This window comes from Symphodus melops, assembly GCF_947650265.1.
Source record: "Symphodus melops genome assembly, chromosome: 22".
NCBI lineage: Eukaryota > Metazoa > Chordata > Actinopteri > Labriformes > Labridae > Symphodus > Symphodus melops.
The window spans coordinates 18,338,997-18,358,621 of record NC_136712.1 but is presented as its reverse complement, the minus strand read 5'-3'; the positions used below and the strand labels follow the sequence as shown (position 1 = coordinate 18,358,621).

Genomic DNA, 19,625 nt, shown 5'->3' with positions numbered 1-19,625 from the left:
CTGCTCCTCCCACTGCCCCTCCCACTGCTCCTCCCACTGCTCCTCCCACTACTCCTCCCACTGCTCCACACGTGCCTGATGTCTTCTGCACCTTTAAGCCACTGACTTCTGCTGATGCTGAGGAGGAACGTCTCATATTGGACTCCATTGCTTGGCCTGAAACTCCACCTCTGCCAGCTCCTTTTTTATTGAACCGGACAAGTGATCCCGCCCACAGCACCTTCACCATTCTTCCAGGGAGGGGTGGAGAAGAGCGGCACGTAGGAGACCAGCTGGACGTCATTATACAAATATATAACTTCCAAGGTAACCCCAAGAAATCTGGAGGAGATTTCTTAATTGCCCGGTTGCACAACAGAGCGCTTGAAGCAGGTGTAGCTGGACGAGTGGTGGATCACCTTAATGGCTCCTACTCTGCTGCATTCCCTTTACTCTGGGAAGGAAGCGCACAGGTTGAGGTAGAGTTCAAGACTTTCTTCTAAAATTATATTGTGAAACAAGTAAAGCAAAATGACTCACCTATTGCAATGCTATTGTCCTGTAGATCACTTGATTTGTAAAATATAAATCATTCCCCTTGGCTTGCTTTTGCTAACAAGCAACAATATCCAACATAAAAAGTCCTTGTGATGTTGTATTCCAGAGCAGGGACAAGTTTAGGATCAGACCTTATGTGGTGATCAGCCCATAAAGAGATCAATTCTCCTACTAAACACTATATTTCACTGAAATTAATTCTATAAACAATCATAGTTCCATACATACGTTTTACACTATATGAATTGAATTTGACAGGACCGATATGACTCCTATGCCAGTGAGTACCTCACCAACCAAACAAAGCCCATCAAAGATCCCATCAAGAGGAGCAGTCTCGTTTTATCTGCTAGGCTCCAGTCTGAGAGAAGTCCAGCTCCCAAAAAAAGCACTCGTCCCTAAAGAATGACTGTTCTCTGTTCTGTTGGTTGGACATTGCATCACAGATACATGAAGGAAGTCTGGATGAATAAGTTGAGCAATAAAAACCAGACATGCCCGCTGGTATTGTTGCAAATGGGCAAGCTGAGAACTGGTACCAAATCAGATTTGGTAGGCTATTTGAAAGACCTAATCATGTTAAAGGTCCGAGGGGGTCTAGAACCTAAGATACCGGTAAATATAATGGCTGCCATTTGGGGGGGGGGGTCAGGAGGGGGCGGAGTTTGAGAGAGAGACAGAGTTCAGAGTTCGGGGGGTAGAGTTCAGTAGGGAGACAGCTCTGGGGAAAAAGCTGTTCCTCAGTCTGCTGGTTCTGGTCCGGAGGCTTCTGAAGCGCCTACCGGAGGGCAGGAGGGTAAACAGTCTGTGGGCAGGGTGGGAGGAGTCTTTTAGGATGCCGTGAGCTCGCCGCAGACAGCGTTTCCTCTGGACATCCTCAATGGCAGGAAGTGGACACCTTCTGATGCGCTGGGCTGTTTTAACCACCCGCTGTAGCGCCTTACGGTCCGTGACAGAGCAGTTTCCGTACCAGACTGTGACACTGCTGGTTAGGATGCTCTCAATCACACAGCGGTAGAAGTTCCTCAGTACAGCTGAAGACAGGTGGTGTCTCTTCAGTGTCCTCAGGAAAAAGAGGCGTTGATGAGCCTTCTTCACCAGACTGGAGGTGTTAGTGGACCAGGATAGGTCCTCTGTGATGTGGGTCCCCAGGCACTTGAAGCTGGAGACACGTTCAACAGCCATCCCGTTGATGTGAATGGGGTTGTGCGTGCTTCCCTTTTCTCTCCTGAAGTCCACGATGAGCTCCTTTGTCTTGCTGGTGTTGAGAAGCAGGTTGTTGCCAGCGCACCAGGTGGCCAGATGCTGTACCTCCTCCCTGTAGGTTGTGTCATCGTTGTTGCTGATGAGGCCAATCACCGCTGTATCGTCCGCAAACTTGATGATGGTGTTGGATCCATGTACAGGTCTGCAGTCGTGGGTGAAGAGGGAGTAGAGGAATGGGCTCAGCACACAGCCCTGTGGTACGCCTGTGTTGAGTGTGATGGTGGAGGAGCAGGTGTGTCCTGACCTAACATACTGGGGTCTGTTGGTCAGAAAGTCCATTATCCAGTGACGGAGGGAGGTGTTGAAGCCCAGGTCTCCAAGTTTAGTGTTCAACTTGGAGGGGATGACAGTGTTGAATGCTGAGCTGAAATCAACAAACAGCATTCGTGCGTATGTGTTGTTATTGTCCAGATGTGTGAGCACAGAGTGCAGCGCAGTGGAGACTGCATCCTCTGTACCCCTATTGCTGCGGTAGGCAAACTGGTATGGGTCCAGTGTGGGTGGGAGGCAGATTTTCAGGTGCGCTAGGACCAGTCGCTCAAAGCACTTCATAATGATGGGTGTGAGTGCTACAGGGTGGTAGTCATTCAGGCCTGTCGGGCTGGAGTGTTTCGGCACTGGGACAATGGAGGTGGCTTTGAAGCATGCTGGCACAGCTGCTTGGGCGAGGGACAGGTTGAAGATGTCCGTAAAAACCCCAGTGAGCTGCTCCGCACATGCTCTAAGCACGCGCCCAGGGGTGCCGTCTGGACCAGCAGCCTTTCGGACGTTGATCCGGCTCAGTGCAGCGTGGACGTCTGTGGTGGTGAATGAGAGGGGCTGGTTGTCTGCAGGAGGTCTGGTCGTGGTCTGCGTCTCCTTGTTGTCTCTATCGAAACGAGCATAAAAGTGATTTAGCTCGTTCAGGAAGGAGACATCTGTGGTCATCGGGGTGGAGTTGCTGGGTTTATAGTCACTGATGGCCTGGATGCCTTGCCACATGCGTCTGGGGTCGGAGTTGGAGAAGTGTTCCTCTACCTTCAGCTTGTAGCAGTGCTTGGCCTTGATGATGCCCCTCCTCAGGTTTGCCCTGGACACGCTGTAGGCCATTGCATCACCTGATCTAAAGGCGGTGTTGCGGGCCTTCAGCAGGAGACGCACCTCCTTGTTCATCCATGGCTTCTGATTTGGGTACGTGGTGATCTGCTTCCATGTTGTCACACTGTCGATGGTGGTGTTGATATAATCCAGCACAGAAGAAGTGTAGGTGTCAATGTCTGTGTGAGAGCCCAAGGTAGCCTGAGAGGCAAACATACTCCAGTCTGTGTGATGGAACTTGTCCTGAAGTACAGAGTCTGTCCCCGCTGGCCACACTTTAATTGTTGTCACTGATGGCTTCACACGTTGGATGAGTGGGGAGTACTTGGGGATGAGGAACAAAGAAAGGTGGTCTGACTGTCCCAGGTGGGGGAGGGGGGTCGTGGTGTAGGCTCCTGCAATGTTAGTGTAAACATGATCCAGAGTTTTGTTTCCTCTTGTATTGCAGGAAACATGCTGGTGAAATTTAGGGAGCACTGTCTTTAAGTTTGAGTGATTAAAATCACCTGCAACTATAAATGCAGCCTCCGGGTGAGCAGTCTGTTGTTTACTAATGGCTGTGTAAAGTTCCTTCATAGCAGCTTTTGCATCTGCATCGGGGGATGTAGGCTGCAGTTACAATAGTGGAGCTGAGCTCCCTTGGCTGATAGAAAGGTCTACATTTAACCATGAGAAACTCAATGTTAACTGAGCAGTGTCTCCCAATAATGACAGAGTCTGTACACCAAGTTTTGTTGATATAAATGCACAGTCCTCCTCCTCTGGTCTTACCGGAGTCCTCTGCTGTTCTATCTGCCCGGAGTGTGTGGCGACCGGCTAGCTTGATAGCATCGTCCGGTACTCCATTGTTTAGCCATGTTTCTGTGAAGATCATGACATTACAGTCCATAAGTCTCTTGCTGTGCATGATGCGAAGTCGTAACTCGTCCATCTTGTTCATCAAAGACCGCACATTAGCGAGGAAAATGCTGGGTAACGGGAGACGGTGCGGTGTTAGCTTTAGCTTAGCCCTTATACCTCCGCGCTTCCCCCGCCTTTGTTTACGGTCTCGACGCCGCCTGCGAGCACTTCCGCCCGGCCGGGGAGAGTGCGTAGCCTCGGGTGTTTTGGCGATCTCGGGGATGAGTCGAAGATTGTTGATTGGATCGTCAGGGAGATGTATTCCAATATCCAAAAGTTCCTGTCTGGTGTAGGATGTTAAGGCGAGGCTGTTCCGTACGAACAAGCCGGAAATTAACAGGAGAATTACTGCAAAATTGCAAATCTGAGAGAGACGCTGGGCCTCGCGATGCGCTCGCGCCGCCATCTTGGTCATACAAATCTCCCACAGGACAAACAACAGTGTGCCAAGTTTCATGCTTTTATCTATAACACCACCATCCTTTTCTATATTTCACTTATCTGCTGGGCTAAGGGTATAGTCCTCTTTGCAGTGGTCTGATGTTCAAAACTGACCTTTGCCTTGAATGCCATCCCCTTACTCTCTCCTCCAAACATTTCCTGTTGGTAATTGAAGAAAACAGGTTCTACTGGCCCGCAAGTGGGGAGTTGGCAATTTCTATTAATCTCTCTTAAGCTTTTAATTTAAATAAAGTAACAACTTCAGTAAGCTAACACCAAAAAATACAATGACATCTTATTAAGTTCATGAATAACAGGCATGGCTTGTATGCAATACCTTTAAAACTCTTGTTCTCTGTTCTATCAGGTGACGCTTGTCCACTCAAGCGAGGCTGTCACAGTCCTTCATAGGCTAAACAGAGAACATCCTGATAGGGCTATCTACAAGAGCCTCTTTCGCTCAGGCAATATCTCTGAAAGCACCATCTGTAATGTTTGCCTTCGTCAAACCAGCCAGCCACAGTGCAACTACACTGACCTCCGCACAGGTGACCCGTGGTTCTGCTACAAGCCAAAGACGCTGAGCTGTGATGCCAGGATGAACCACATAAATGGTGGATTGACTAACAGACAAAAGGCCAATGAAGGAAAGCTTTTCCGAAGGTGAGGGATCGGAGCAATAGAAATGATGCATCTAGTTTTACATGTCATGAGTGTAAACAAAGAGTAAAGTATCACCTGGTGGAAAATGTTGAGTTTGTAACTACAGGAGGCAAAGATAAAATCTTCAGATGTTTACAGTGTAAGATAATATATCAGTTACTTAGTCTGAACAATTAAAGTTGACTCTCATCACCACAAATCTGAAGTGTAACTTTTCAGTCTAAATATGGAGGCAGAGTCATTTAAATCCCATTTCACTGTGGTTTTCATATTGTATTGTTAGTGTAAGAGGTACTTTATCATGGGATGTGTTTTTTTTGTTTTTTTTTCAGTGACGTCAACATGCAAGTCTTCATTCAGGCTTCAGGACCGACCAATATTACTGTGCTGCCTGAAAAGAAAGGTAAAGCACAGTTTTTCTAAACGTATCTTTTTTTCCCTCAAAACATAAAACAGCACTTGAGACAAGGCCAGAGATGCAAAAGTAAAAAAAAAAAAAACAAAACAAAACACAAAAGACGGGTATAAAACATATTGCACACATTGGCACTGCTGCATATGATGTGACTTTGCATTATGAAAGAAATCTCAATGTGACCTTGAAAATAAAAAATGTGAAAATGCATTCAACCTTCCTCTTTAAGCGAGAGCATTGTTGGAACTGTCTTTGCCTTGTAGAAAGGATATACCATTATAAGGCAACAATCAATAAATTAACCAGCTTCTATACAACACTGAGATAGAACTGCAAGCCTTTACTTCATTCATACTCAAAACTAGATTAATTTTCATTACCAGTGTGCTATTAAAAATACTAAACTACTTAACATCTCTAAATGTTTACCTTTTAAATAATTAACATTTTCATGTAAGATTCATTTGGTAACATTTACCTAACCACAATAAATCTGGGAGGCTTTACAGAGCGCCTGCTTCAGTGTCCAACCTCGCTGTAGAGCGGAGATCATGAAATCTGGCTGTCATGCATCCGCACAATAAATACATGCACCAGAGACGTACGCTGTGCTGCTGATCACTACAGCACATAATGTGTATTTTTCTTCTAAACTAAATCTTATTTTGACCTGTAACTCTCAGAGCAGTCCACAGTCAGTCAAGGCAGTGGGACGTCTGGACCCTCTGGATATTACTACCAGGGTATGTGGAGATCACTAGGTGGCACCAAAGTCAACCACTTCAACGCTTCTGCCATCACTCAGTGTCTGAAAGGAAAGGTGGTCCACCTGTATGGAGACTCTACCGTCAGGCAGTGGTTTGAGTACCTCAAGGCTTCACTAAAAGGTAGCTGATCCACAGAGATTTCAGGTAACAGTTTAATTGTGTTTATATCACAGCTTAACTTGTTCTTTCTGTCACACTTTCAGATGCTAAGGAGATAAACCGGGATAAACCAAGGAAAGCAGGACCTTACATGACATGGGACAATGCAAGAAACACCTTGGTGACGTACCACTTCCATGGTCCTCCTATTAGTATTTCCGACAATATCCCAGTCAGCGAGCTTCATTATATTGCCAATGAAATAGATGATGTAGTTGGTGGCCCCAACACAGTTGTAATTTTTGGCATCTGGGCTCACCTCACTCCTTTCCCAATTCGATTCTACATCAGAAGGCTACAGAGCATCCGCAGGGCGGTGATTCGTCTGTTGAACAGGGCTCCAGACACGCTGGTGTTCATCAGGACTCCAAACCTCAGAGGCTCATATCTTGCCTATGTATTTGTCTTTAATGACTGGTATGCAATGCAGCAGAACAAGGCGGTCCGGGCTGTGTTCAAAGGACTTAATGTTCATCTGGTGGATGCCTGGGAGATGGTTCTGGCCCACCACCTTCCTCACAACATTCACCCACTTCCTCCCATAATAAAGAATATAGTTAACATTATATTGTCCCACACATGTCCCCAATAGCGCATTTAGAAGTCTTAGAATTAGTGTTGATTAAAGTTGCTATTCCAAAGTGCAGATTTTTTTCCTCAAATGGCCACACACTCGTTGTGTTCAGTGCATCCTGACTGTTGGCAGTTATTTCCGTGCCGTATCAACGCTCAGTGCACATGCAGGCAAGTGCAAGTGTGTCTGATATAAGAATGATCCCGACCCAAAAAATGACAGCTCTCCAGTCAACATGTTTAGGGAGGTATTCAAATGAATGCATTCTTGTATCCGATGAACACTTGGAACGTTAATTAAAATATTGGATCATAATAATTCAGAAAAGGCATACTGATCAGAATGCAGGAAAAATAATGTTAGGTGTCCAAAATCTTCTGAGGGGGATCCCCAGAGCCTCCATAACCTGTTGGTGAACACTATTAAATGTTGTGTCTAACAGACAACTTTGCAATATTTCTGATAACAGAGTCACTGTTGCAGACTGATAACAGTCACTGTTGCAGACTGATAACAGAGTCACTGTTGCAGACTGATAACAGAGTCACTGTTGCAGACTGATAACAGAGTCACTGTTGCAGACTGATAACAGAGTCACTGTTGCAGACTGATAACAGAGTCACTGTTGCAGACTGATTACAGAGTCACTGTTGCAGACTGATAACAGAGTCACTGTTGCAGACTGATAACAGAGTCACTGTTGCAGACTGATTACAGAGTCACTGTTGCAGACTGATAACAGAGTCACTGTTGCAGACTGATAACAGAGTCACTGTTGCAGACTGATAACAGTCACTGTTGCAGACTGATAACAGAGTCACTGTTGCAGACTGATAACAGAGTCACTGTTGCAGACTGATAACAGAGTCACTGTTGCAGACGTTTGTGCTGCCACATTGACTCTAGATGCATGCACAGTCTTCATTGCAGTTGTCCTTTAACCTTAACTAGCTCTCATTCATTTAAGCATGTGTGTGGGTGGATCATAGTGTAATCCACTCTCTACTGGTTTCAAGTTGCAAACTAAGTCGACGCCCAGTTGGAAAGAATACACAGTAGTCTCTGTAGCCAACTGTTTTGAGTACTCAGAGAAAAACAGACAGTAAGTACTCAATTAAAATACGTTCTTATCTTTCGAGAGATTCAAAAACCTTTCTGTCATTTCTAACCATGCAATAACAACTTTCATACTTTGCCTTTCATTTCTGATACTGTGAATAAAAAAAGAAACTATTTTTGGAGACACATTACGATCAAAGGTATGTGCCTTAATATAATGTATAATCATAGCTTGCGCATTAACAGCTGGATATGCAGTTTCACATGTCTCAGATTACTGACATGTTGTGCATCATGACAGAACTGTAGATTCAGTGTTTTGAATGTCATTTGGATGAGCTTGATTTATTATAAGAACAATATCTAGCCTTTGTTGCTTTTACAAGGCCATACAAGGCCATGAACAAATTCCTGTCTGCTCACAAAACTTCCTTCTATGATAATTATCAGTCCAAGCTACTAAATAAATCAAATAGAGTTCTACATTATTCAACCTTTAACTGTAACATTATTGGTTCCATTTACACCCAACACATGGGAGATAGATAGATAGACACTTTATTGATCCTGGGGGAAATTCAAGGCATCCAGTAGCAGTATACAGACAGGCAGGACACGAGACATTAGTTACAATACACACCCGCTGTCCCCCCCCTCTATATACAATAATCCCCCAAACAAGATTTAGCAGCCCCTATGTGACTAAGAGTAAACATAATTACAGGTTAAACCTGTGCAGTTAGCATTAGCATTAGACTTAAAACTTATATAGCATAATGTACATAACCTGTGAGGAGAGAAAAACGTGCTGATTAAAAGAGACCTGTAAACAGTTAAAGAGCCTTAGAAACAAAGTGCTGACCTTCTAGAAACTAGTTGCATGCGTATGTGCAGAGGTGTTCGAGGTAGTGCCAGAGGTGTGAGTACAGTTGTTAAACAGTCAATGCAGGAATGCAAATTGGGCCATTAAAGTGCTCAGCAACTTAAAGGAGCAGTGATTTGCATTAAGTGTTCAAAACAATAAGGTGAAACCAGGAGTGCTTAGGGTGATTATCGTTAAGTACCCAACTATTGAGGAGCAGATTAGCATTAAGTGTTGAAGACAATAGAGTGAAACTTGACCTAGTTAGGGTGGTCATGTCAACCATTACAGATATAGCATAACACAACAGTAGGATGAAACCAGACATAATTAGGGTGATTATCTTTAAAGTGACCAGTGCTCAGTAAGGTGACTATCAATATGCATTAAAGTGTCCAACTGGAGGCTGACTCTGAGGTCAGCAGTGCAGATGAGGAGTGAGAAAAAAAGTGAAAAATGAGTCCAGGATTCACCGTGTGCTTCTTCCCTGCCGTGACAGTGAAGTGTTGTACAGTCTTGTGGCCTATAGGGGGACAAAAGACTTCTTGAATTTCCCTCGGGATCAATAAAGTATCTATCTATCTATCTATCTATCTATCTATCGATCTATCGATCTATCGATCTATCGATCTATCGATCTATCGATCTATCGATCTATCGATCGATCTATCGATCTATCTATCTATCTAGAGTCTGTCCGTGGAGCACGACTGTGACAGCAGTCTGTCACTGAACATGCTCCTCTGCCCGGTGAAGGTGCTATGCAGAGGGTGGTGTGTGTTGTCCATGATAGAGAGCATTTTGTCCAGAGTCCTCCTCTCCACCACCGTCACCAGTGAGTCCAGCTCTGGTATGTGTATGGTATTTTTTGGTTTTGGTGGTATTGGATTTCTAGTCGTTTCTTCTTTCGGACATCAGGAAGTGAGATCATTTATAGAACGTTTCAGTGAGTTTTAAATGCATCACTAAACAAGCTGTCAGGAGCTCTCAGCCTCTTACCCCCAGCACCAGCATGTTAGTACGTATTTTCATGTATTCATTTATCTTGGTAATTTTTGTGGATATATCATTTTAAATCTCTGGGAATTCCTCTTTCCGGTCTGTATAAACAATGCTTGTAATGCACTTTGTCAGTCAATTACTCTATCATTTTTGGTTTCACTCATTTTTTATCTCCCCGTGGGGCAGACAAAGTGTGTGTTTGTGTGTGCATAAGTGTGCTACCGTCATATGTAATGACTTTGTATATTTTTGCTGTATGTGTAAGTGGTGCACAAGGTTTTTGTTTTGTAGTGAAAAAAATTATAAATAATAATAAAAAAAAAAAATCAATGTGATCATGTGAGATGTTAAACAACTAATTTAAATAATGACAAAAAAAGACTCTTTGCAATAATGGGGGATTATACCGGGTTACAAGGTATATACAGTATATATATACGGCGTCAGCTACGTAATAGCGTGATATCATAGCAGCGCGACACAGAGTGGAATGCATCTTTTTCCTTTGCATGTGGCTCTCTCTAGAACAATATGCTTTGTTTCAGAGAAGGCTGCGTGCCGCGAGTAGAAATACAGCCAAATTAACAAGAAAGCTTTCGGACATGGTACTTAAGATTTCCAATGTAAACAGTCTAAACGGCACATTGGCTCGAAAGAAACGACAACACAGAAAGGTAAGCTTACTTTCATTTCGTTTAGTTACAATGTGTTTCTCAAGTTTCTCAATGTACTCCTGTTCTGCCTGACAAATCTTCAATTGATCAATGCAATACGAAACTATTAAAAGTAAACGTATTTGTTATGTAGTTTTTCCTCATTTTGAGCAACAGTTATACCACAATATAGCCTGTTTTTGCAGCAGTGACACTTTATTTGAGTAGACTAACTCAGAAATGCATGCTATGATTTATTGAATTGTTAATATAATTTCACATTGTAATTAATAAATATTCATTTGTTCAGCCTTCAGCTGAGCCAATGAGTGGTGGGATGTGGTCGTCCCAGGATTCACACAAACACACACACACACACACACACACAAACAAACAATGGGTACATAACTTCAGTTTGTCTAAAAAAACATTTCTGTACCTTTCTAACAAGCTGCGGCCGGCGATGGAAAAGCAGATTACAAACTACATACTGTGTGTTCCCCTGAAGAAAAGGATTATATATAAATCAGGACTCCTCTCCTTTACTGGATTGTCTGTCTCTCCTGTTACAGATGTACCCAGGGATATTAATCATAGTTGTTTGAATATTACTCTTTAACCAGGTCTCCCCCACAGCGAGGAAATCCAAATAAGAGTCCATCAGGAGATGTTGAACTTGATCTCAATACTCTGGATATTTAAGAGACCACCATGAACTCCTTTTGGTTTAGACTTTAAGTTCCAAATTCTCTTTGCATGGTTTTCCTTTAAAGAAAATCAGACTTTTGTTTACGTGCGGCATGGTCAATGTCTGCGTCACGTCCCTCCAGAGGACAGCTGGCGCTGGGAGGTTGATGTACAGAGCACGCAGTGTTTTTAAATGTATCATCAAGAACCATGGCAGGGTTATCTCTCGTGTCTGCTAGGCCAGGGAAAAATAGTCCTTACAATTGGACCAAAGTAGCTGTCAATAAAATTACCTGAGCCAATTGGAGGCAGTGAGCAGCCAACATCTCTTCCCTTACTCTAGGGGTCTTTTTCAAACCGTCCACTACACCCTACCCACTACCCCTCCGTTTGCGCGTCCACGCGGAGGGCCCGCCGTATTAAGTCTGTCTCAAACCACTTAGCGGGGAGTGGTAGTGGGCCATAAAACCCTCCGCCAGCGAGTCTGCGCCGATGCCCACTTGATGATCACGTGTAACGCCTATTGCGTCCGGTAGTCACGGAAGGAGTGACCTGTACTAAAGTAAGTTCTGTGTGTAAGTGTTTGAACAAACCAAAACACTGCTCCAACTAAGATGGACATTTAATATTGTCATACAGACGTTTACAACTTCACCCGTTTATTGTTTTAAAGGTTCAAATAAAAGCCTCCTCTTCTTTACTTCCTTCTGTTGACGTGTTTTATATTTAAATGGACTGTTACAAAAACTAAAGAATATTAAATCATGTTACAGACAACTTCTCACTGTTACTTATTCATCATTGTTCTACTTTTGATTTCTTTGTAAAACTTAATTTCGGCTACAACAAAAAAATCAACGTTTTGCTGCTGTGATGTTCATTTATAGTCTCCTTGTCTGTGCTTTCATTTAAGACAACTTGTTCTTTGATATTACAATAAATTAACTAAACATTAAATTATAAATTACAATAGAGAATGTGGGCTCCATCTGATCGTTTTGCTATAAGTCTACACTTATAGCATATAATTTACTAGAGAAAAATAATCTACATAAAGACTTTTACATAACGTAGGCCTACATTAATACTAAGCCATGCCGCTGAGAAACCATGGTAACACACACTTCCTGTTTCCACCTGAGAGAGGGAAGTTTGTCCCAATGCCTGCTGCTGTATTTCTACCCTACACCTGGATGTGTGACTTCTGACGGACACGGAGGGGGAGTGTGTAGGGGTTGGTTTGAAAAAGGTTTTAGGTGAGCTAATCACCTGATTGACGGCTTCACTTGCAGTCAGCCAGGAGATCGCAGGACACACTGTTTTCTGAAATAGTCATTGGGAAGTTCTGAAAGGAAAAAAAAAAAAAATCTGGAGACAAATCTTGACCTTCACCTGGTGAGTCAAATTTCCCTATCAAAGCAGCATTTATGCAAAGTCAAGCTCATGTTAACAAGCTGCTGTCCTTTAACAGAGAGTGAATCCTCAGTCTTACATAGTGCTGCTTTGTTGTCTTACTTGATGAGTGTCTATCCTAGTAATGATTGTTTCCCTTGTGTGTGTTAGTATTTCCTAGTTTCTTCTTCAGTGTTTCCTGTTTTATTGAGTCATTAGTTATTGTTGTGTTTCTTTATGTTCTAGTGTGTCTTGTTACATTATTCAATTCTCTGAGTGTCTTCATAGTTCCATGATTTACTTTGAATTTCAGACCACTAAAGTCTCTCTCTCTCTCTCTCTCTCTCTCTCTCTCTCTCGCTCGCTCGCTCGCTCGTAGTTGTCCTGGATGTGTGTTTCACTCCTGTGTTGATTGCCCTCATCATTAGTCTTAACTGTGTCTGATAACCATGTCTATTTAGTCTCTGTGTCAGATCATCTTTGTTGGACAGTGAATGTTTGTTGTCAGTCTGGTAGTTGTCTTCTTCGGATTCCCCGTGTTTTACTGTTTGGATTTTTTTTGTTGAACTTTTTGAAAGTACATTTTGTCTTGCCTTTTCGTTCAAATTAATATTTTTTTTAAGTTTCTGCAAATGGCTCCTCCTCCTTTTCTCTGTTTTCCATGTTTGTATATGACAATGTATTAAAGTTGAAAGACACAGAGTTGATTGGGTTAATTACGGTATCATGATTTTTAGACTCACTGGTTTTTAGATTAAGAAAGTAACAAGTGAATGTGAAGAAAAACACTGAAGAATAAATTGAACAGAATTATAAAGAAGTATAAATGTACCAGTTAAAAAGGTTACTCAAAGTCGTTCTTTAGTTCGGCTAAATGCCCATGTTTCCTTTATTGTGTGCATTACTTTTTTCCTGCATGGAACCTCATCCTACTTCACGCCAAATCTTTTATCCAAAAAACTTTAGGACGTTTCGTAGCATCAGGTTTTCTGACATGTGAACTTAGTACACCTGACTGAAAAATCTGTTTAGTTTAGTTTTATGACGTTCCTGTCAAACCTCAAGCACAAATAATCTGTTTGGGTACACCAGTCATTCTAACATCTTGATTGAATAGATGTAGTTTGATAGAAAATTAATACTATAAACTTAACATAGACTCTCTTTTCTCATTTTTTCCCTTCCAGTACCAGAGGAGGACTAACCATGTTGAAAAAAGGATTAATAAGTAACAAAGTCAACATGAAGCTTCTGAAGGGCGGTGTCATCGTGCTCCTGCTGACTGTGTTGTTCTTCATACTAATAAACAGGAACCTGCTGCAGGTGAGAACTGTGATTGTTGTCAACATTTTAAAGGTGGAATGTTTTTTTATGAGTCAGATTACAGGAGACGATATTCAACAGCGTCTCTCAATCTCAGATTGGGGTGGTTGAATGCATTGATGACGTACATGCGCACTTGACGTGCCGTCCCTGGAGACGTTGCACCAGTTGGTCAACAAAAGACGTCATCTAAACATACATAAAACAAGAATGACAGGTTTATTAATCATTGAGCAGTTAAAATGTTAAGTGTGATTCAGTTGACATTTAAGGATGAACCGAATGAATCTATTGTTTGCCCTGAGAGGCTCTAAAGAGGACTAGTCACCACCTACCTGTCCACATGGGGGCGCCAAAATCCACGCAAATTGAAAAACAGGTCATGATGTGCCTCTCTGTCTTGTGATGGACAGTTACTGTTTCATGGAGTGGCACAAATAACTTGTTTATTGTGACACCTGATTGTTCGGTAAATAGTTGCATAAAAAACGCCTGAGGAATTGCCTGTATTTTAGTGTAAATACTTGTATATAACATTGTTGTTTGTAAATCTTGTAAATAAGTTTTGAAGATCACAATTTATATTTGCATCAAAAGTTATGAAAAGTGTTTGTTATTCAGGTTTGTGTTTATTTATACTCGGATTTTATAATTTTTGGGGGGGATTTTTTAAAAATTAATATAGCATGTCAAAATGAAATAATAATTGTAAATTCATATATGTGAGGTTGTGTTGAAAAATGATACCACACAAGGCCAGATAAACAGTTTTTAAGATGAAATATAAAGAGAAAATCAAAAGTAGTCAAAATCGGCCAATTATAGCCCCAGAGGGTTAAAGCTGGAAAAACCGAATATCATTGATTATGAAAAGAGCATCGCAGAGTGGCTGAGTCTTTGTGAAGTCAAGATGGGGAGGGGTTAAACACTCTGTTGGAGACAGTGATGGCAAATGGTGCAATTATTTAAGCATAATGGATTTCATTTGTTTTTATTTAATGTTGCTGTACTATAATTTAAGCCATTACTTGTATAAACCTGGTGTTAGTGCAGTGTTGTATTTTGTTTGATAAAATGATGGCATACAAAATAACACTTAAAGAGTTTGGCTTATGTAAACCAGGGCCTGATTTATTTAAATTTCTGCCATTAAATTAGCGATGCAGCCAGAGGAAGACAATCTCGTTGGAAAAAATACATATTTAAAACATTTCATTGGCTTGTAACGCCATTATGCAATGGAAATTACAAAAATGGAGTGGAGCAGGCCGTGCCAACCATAGATTTAAGATTGTAGACGAAGAGGTCAAGTTTTTGAAAACTGTGACTTCCAGCAGCTTAAAGTTTACAAATCATAAACAGTTATAAGTATTATTTTAGAAAAATCATTGATCTTCCCTTCAGTTTATTTTATGTTAGTGAATTTTTTTTGATGCATCTTTGTCACCATCTTTCTTTTTCAACTCCTTGCCAGGTACGTTTTAAAGAGAACTCTGCCATCGTCCCCAAGAAAGTGACCTCTGCTCCTCCTTCTGCTCCTTCCTCTGCTCCTCCCACTGCTCCTCCCACTGCTCCTCCCACTGCTCCACACGTGCCTGATGCCTTCTGCACCTTCAAGCCACTGACTTCTGCTGATGCTGAGGAGGAACGTCTCATATTGGACTCTATTGCTTGGCCTGAAACTCCACCTCTGCCAGCTCCTTTTTTATTGAACCAGACAAGTGATCCCGCCCACAGCACCTTCACCATTCTTCCAGGGAGGGGTGGAGTAGAGCGGCACGTAGGAGACCAGCTGGACGTCATTATACAAATATATGACTTCCAAGGTAACCCCAAGAAATCTGGAGGAGATTTCTTAATTGCCCGGTTGCACAACAGAGCGCTTGAAGCAGGTGTAGCTGGACGAGTGGTGGATCACCTTAATGGCTCCTACTCTGCTGCATTCCCTTTACTCTGGGAAGGAAGCGCACAGGTTGAGGTAGAGTTCAAGATTTTCTCCTAAAATTATATTGTAAAACAAGTCAAGCAAAATGACTCACCTATTGCAATGCTATTGTCCTGTGGGCCATTTAATTCATGGAATCTAAACCATTTCTCCCGACTTACTTCTTGTTTTGCTGACCTTTTAAATGACACCTCATGTCAGCCTATAACAGCCAATGAGAGCCTTTGTTAGAACTCTACTTGTTCCCAGGGCCAATAGCACGTGACTGTACAGATGACTGACAGACACACATCTAAGAGGGTGCTGGATCACAACAAAAACAAGTGGATACACAAATCAAGGAGCTCCAGTTTCAAGGAGCAATACTATGGCCTGGGATGTTTGCTATAACTTAAACACCCTTGTGTTTTGTTTTGTCAGGTGACGCTTGTCCACTCAAGCGAAGCTGTCACAGTCCTCCGCAGGCTGAAAAGAGAAAATCCTGATAGGGTTCTCTTTAAAAACACCTTTCGCTCAGGCAATATCTCTGAAAGCACCATCTGTAATGTTTGCCTTCGTCAAACCAGCCAGCCACAGTGCGACTACACTGACCTCCGCACAGGTGACCCGTGGTTCTGCTACAAGCCAAAGACTTTGAGCTGTGATACCAGAGTTGGCCACATGAGAGCCGGATTCAAAGTAAGACTCAAGGACAATGAGGGGAAACTTTTCCAAAGGTGAGGGATCGGAGCAATAGAAATGATGCATCTAGTTTTACATGTGATGAGTGTAAACAAAGAGTAAAGTATCACCTGGTGTAAAATGTTGAGTTTGTAACTACAGGAGGCAAAGATAAAATCTTCAGATGTTTACAGTGTAAGATAATATATCAGTTACTTAGTCTGAACAATTAAAGTTGACTCTCATCACCACAAATCTGAAGTGTAACTTTTCAGTCTAAATATGGAGGCAGAGTCTTTTAATAAAACTAAAGTTTTACCTTTTGATAAATCCCATTTAACTGTAGTTTACATATTGCATTGTGTGTAAGATACTTTATCATCTGAGTTTTTCCCGCCAGCAATGTCAACCTGAAAGTCTTCATTCAGGCTTCAGGACCGGCCAATCTTACTGTGCTGCCTCAAAGGAAAGGTAAAAGTTTTTCTACTTCCATCTTAAATAAAAAGTCTCAATGTGACCTTGAAAAAAAGAAATGCATACAACCTTCCTCTTTACAGCTCAAAAACATTCATGCCTTTTTGCTACTGTAGACGTTCATGTAAGAGTCATTTGGTGACATTTTCCTCACCACAATAAACACATGCACCAGAGACGTATGCTGTGCTGCTGATCACTACAGCACATAATGTGTATTTTTCTGCTGCTATAACAAGTCCAATAAATACACTAAACTGCACAGGGGAAAAAATTGAATGGGTGCTTTTTTGTGTAAATGTATGACGTCATCTTGAGTGTCAAGTGAAATAATAAAGTAAAGGCGACACCTTGTGTTGGTCTTTTTAGGGGATCTGTTAACAATAAATGATACAACAATGAGTTTAATAACCTAAATCTTATTTTGATCTGTAACTCTCAGAGCGGTCCACAGTCAGTCAAGGCAGTGTGACGTCTGGACCCTCTGGATATTACTACCAGGGTGTGTGGAGATCACTAGGTGGCACCAAAGTCAACCACTTCAACGCTTCTGCCATCACTCAGTGTCTGAAAGGAAAGGTGGTCCACCTGTATGGAGACTCCACCGTCAGGCAGTGGTTTGAGTACCTCAAGGCTTCACTAAAAGGTAGCTGATCCACAGAGATTTCAGGTAACAGTTTAATTGTTTATTTCACAGCTTAACTTGTTCTTTCTGTCACACTTTCAGATGCTAAGGAGATAAACCGGGATAAGCCGAAGCAAACAGGACCTTACATGATATGGGACAATTCAAGAAACACCTTGGTGACGTTCCGTGTCCATGGTCCTCCTCTTAGTTTCATCTACGTTCCAACTAGTGAGCTGCATTACATTGCCAATGAAATAGATGAGTTAGTTGGTGGCACCAACACAGTTGTAATTTTTGGCATCTGGGCTCACCTCAATCCTTTCCCAAATCAATTCTACATCAGAAGGCTTCAGAGCATCCGCAGGGCGGTGATTCGTCTGTTGAGCAGGGCTCCAGACACGCAGGTGGTCATCAAGTCTGCCAACCTCAGAGAGGTATCACCTTCTATAGCATTAAACTACAGTGACTGGTACGCATTTCAACTGGACAAGGTGCTCAGAGCTATGTTCAGAGGGCTTAACGTTCGACTAGTGGACGCTTGGGGGATGACTTTGGCCCACCACCTTCCTCACAACATTCACCCAGGACATCCCATTATTAAGAATATGATTGACAGTCTCTTGTCCTACGTATGCACCCAATAGGACTAATAGATGTGCATTGTTCAGTGAGGGGGTTAATAGGTCAATCAATTAATCTTTATTTGTATATAGAGCCAATTCATTACAAATGAGCAGGTTTAAGGCCTTACTCTTTGTGCTTCGAAAATGTTTACATCTTTTACAAAATAAAGATTTTTTTTTAAAAACTAGCTTTTTTAACAACAAGGAATGACCTCTAAGTAAGTCCAAATACTTAAACCCTCCCAGATATTTTAAACATTCATGCGGTTTGAATGCATTTGCTCACACTAGCTCCCCTTTGTGTGGGGTCCCTCAGGGTTCAATGCTCGGACCTGTTTAGTTTTCATCATTGTTTCTCTGTCAGCTATTGTTGTTGTATGTCCTGTCATTGCATGGTATTTGTGGTTCATTATTACTGTATGTAGTACCATTGGAAATAAGGAGGTAAGTGTAGTGAATCTACAGCTGAATGACAAAGAAAAACCTCTATTATAACTGAGAACTTCAGTCAAGTATCCTGTAATAAACACTGGTTTAAGATGGTAATAATTCATTGTGTACATTCCAGGAAACGAGGCAACAATCTCCTAAAAACGCCTCATTCTTTACCGATTAATTCAACATAACTCTGTTAGTTATCATAGCTTTATGTTTTCACAGTACATGCTTTATTTATTATTTCCTGTTTAGATAGAATGTTCCTGTAAATTACTTTGTTTACATTGGTTATTGTACCTGACCGTACCTGTTAATAATGAATTTACATCAGATGCTATGAAAATTACATCAGCACTTACCTGGTAATACCTGTTAGAGGGAACATAAGCGGAGTTGAGATCAGCGAGTGTGCGTCTTTAGGTGCAGGCTGCACACTGGAATTAAAGTGAGTTTATTTGTTTATGCTATGTACTGTATTTTATGCTCATATGAAACGGTATACACTGTTAAAGATGTATTTCAATCATTGTATTTATGAATATCTTTTGAAGTAATGCACTTCACGGAGGTTGCGGGGAATGATGTGGCTTAAAAATGTGAATTGCATTTGTTTTCTTTGTTCAGAAACGAGCCACTACTGTTGTCTTTACATTTTTCTTTAATGTCTAGACTCCGACCTTGACTTAGGTGAATTGTTTGAAGCATTTATTGAAATGTGAGTTTCTTACAAGCCATGCTATATAGTCGGGGAATAAAAAGACCCACACTAAATTTATTTCTGTATCGGTTCCTGTCATTTTATCACTAAGTCCCACCTTCCTTTTTCGAAATGAATTGTGGGGCGGCACTTTCTTATCTCCTAAACTGCTAAAATAACTGTGAAAGCCCTGCTGGGGTGTCTAAAATATGGTCTGGGGGGATGATTTGTTGCCTAATGTCCTTGATTGTTTATGTAAAATCAGATAAAAACGTCTCAGAAAGATCTTGGGAAGGATTAGTAAAATAAGAAGGGGAGGAGGTGGTAATTGATTCCAAAACCTCAAATAAAATTCTTGGGTCAGAATGATTGGCTAAAATCAG

At 41.8% G+C, this 19,625-nt stretch overlaps 2 protein-coding genes across 2 annotated transcripts; both read left to right on the top strand.

Moving 5' to 3' along the window:
- Nucleotides 1-41: 41 nt before the first annotated feature.
- LOC306818146 (NXPE family member 3-like) lies at nucleotides 42-6,817 on the top strand (the record flags this gene model as incomplete). The annotated part of the gene is made up of 5 exons (XM_079335521.1): nucleotides 42-458; nucleotides 4,589-4,884; nucleotides 5,217-5,287; nucleotides 5,983-6,186; nucleotides 6,270-6,817. Coding segments are annotated over 5 exons (1,536 nt in total), but the record flags the coding sequence as incomplete, so codon positions are not given.
- A 6,879-nt stretch (nucleotides 6,818-13,696) lies between these two features.
- On the top strand, nucleotides 13,697-19,081 carry LOC306818145 (NXPE family member 3-like; the record flags this gene model as incomplete). Its single annotated transcript, XM_079335520.1, has 6 exons — nucleotides 13,697-13,777; nucleotides 15,252-15,755; nucleotides 16,143-16,438; nucleotides 16,783-16,853; nucleotides 17,299-17,502; nucleotides 17,584-19,081. 6 exons carry the CDS (start codon nucleotides 13,697-13,699, stop codon nucleotides 18,126-18,128), a joined length of 1,701 nt encoding a protein of 566 aa, XP_079191646.1. The 3' UTR covers nucleotides 18,129-19,081.
- Between the last annotated feature and the right edge of the window lie 544 nt (nucleotides 19,082-19,625).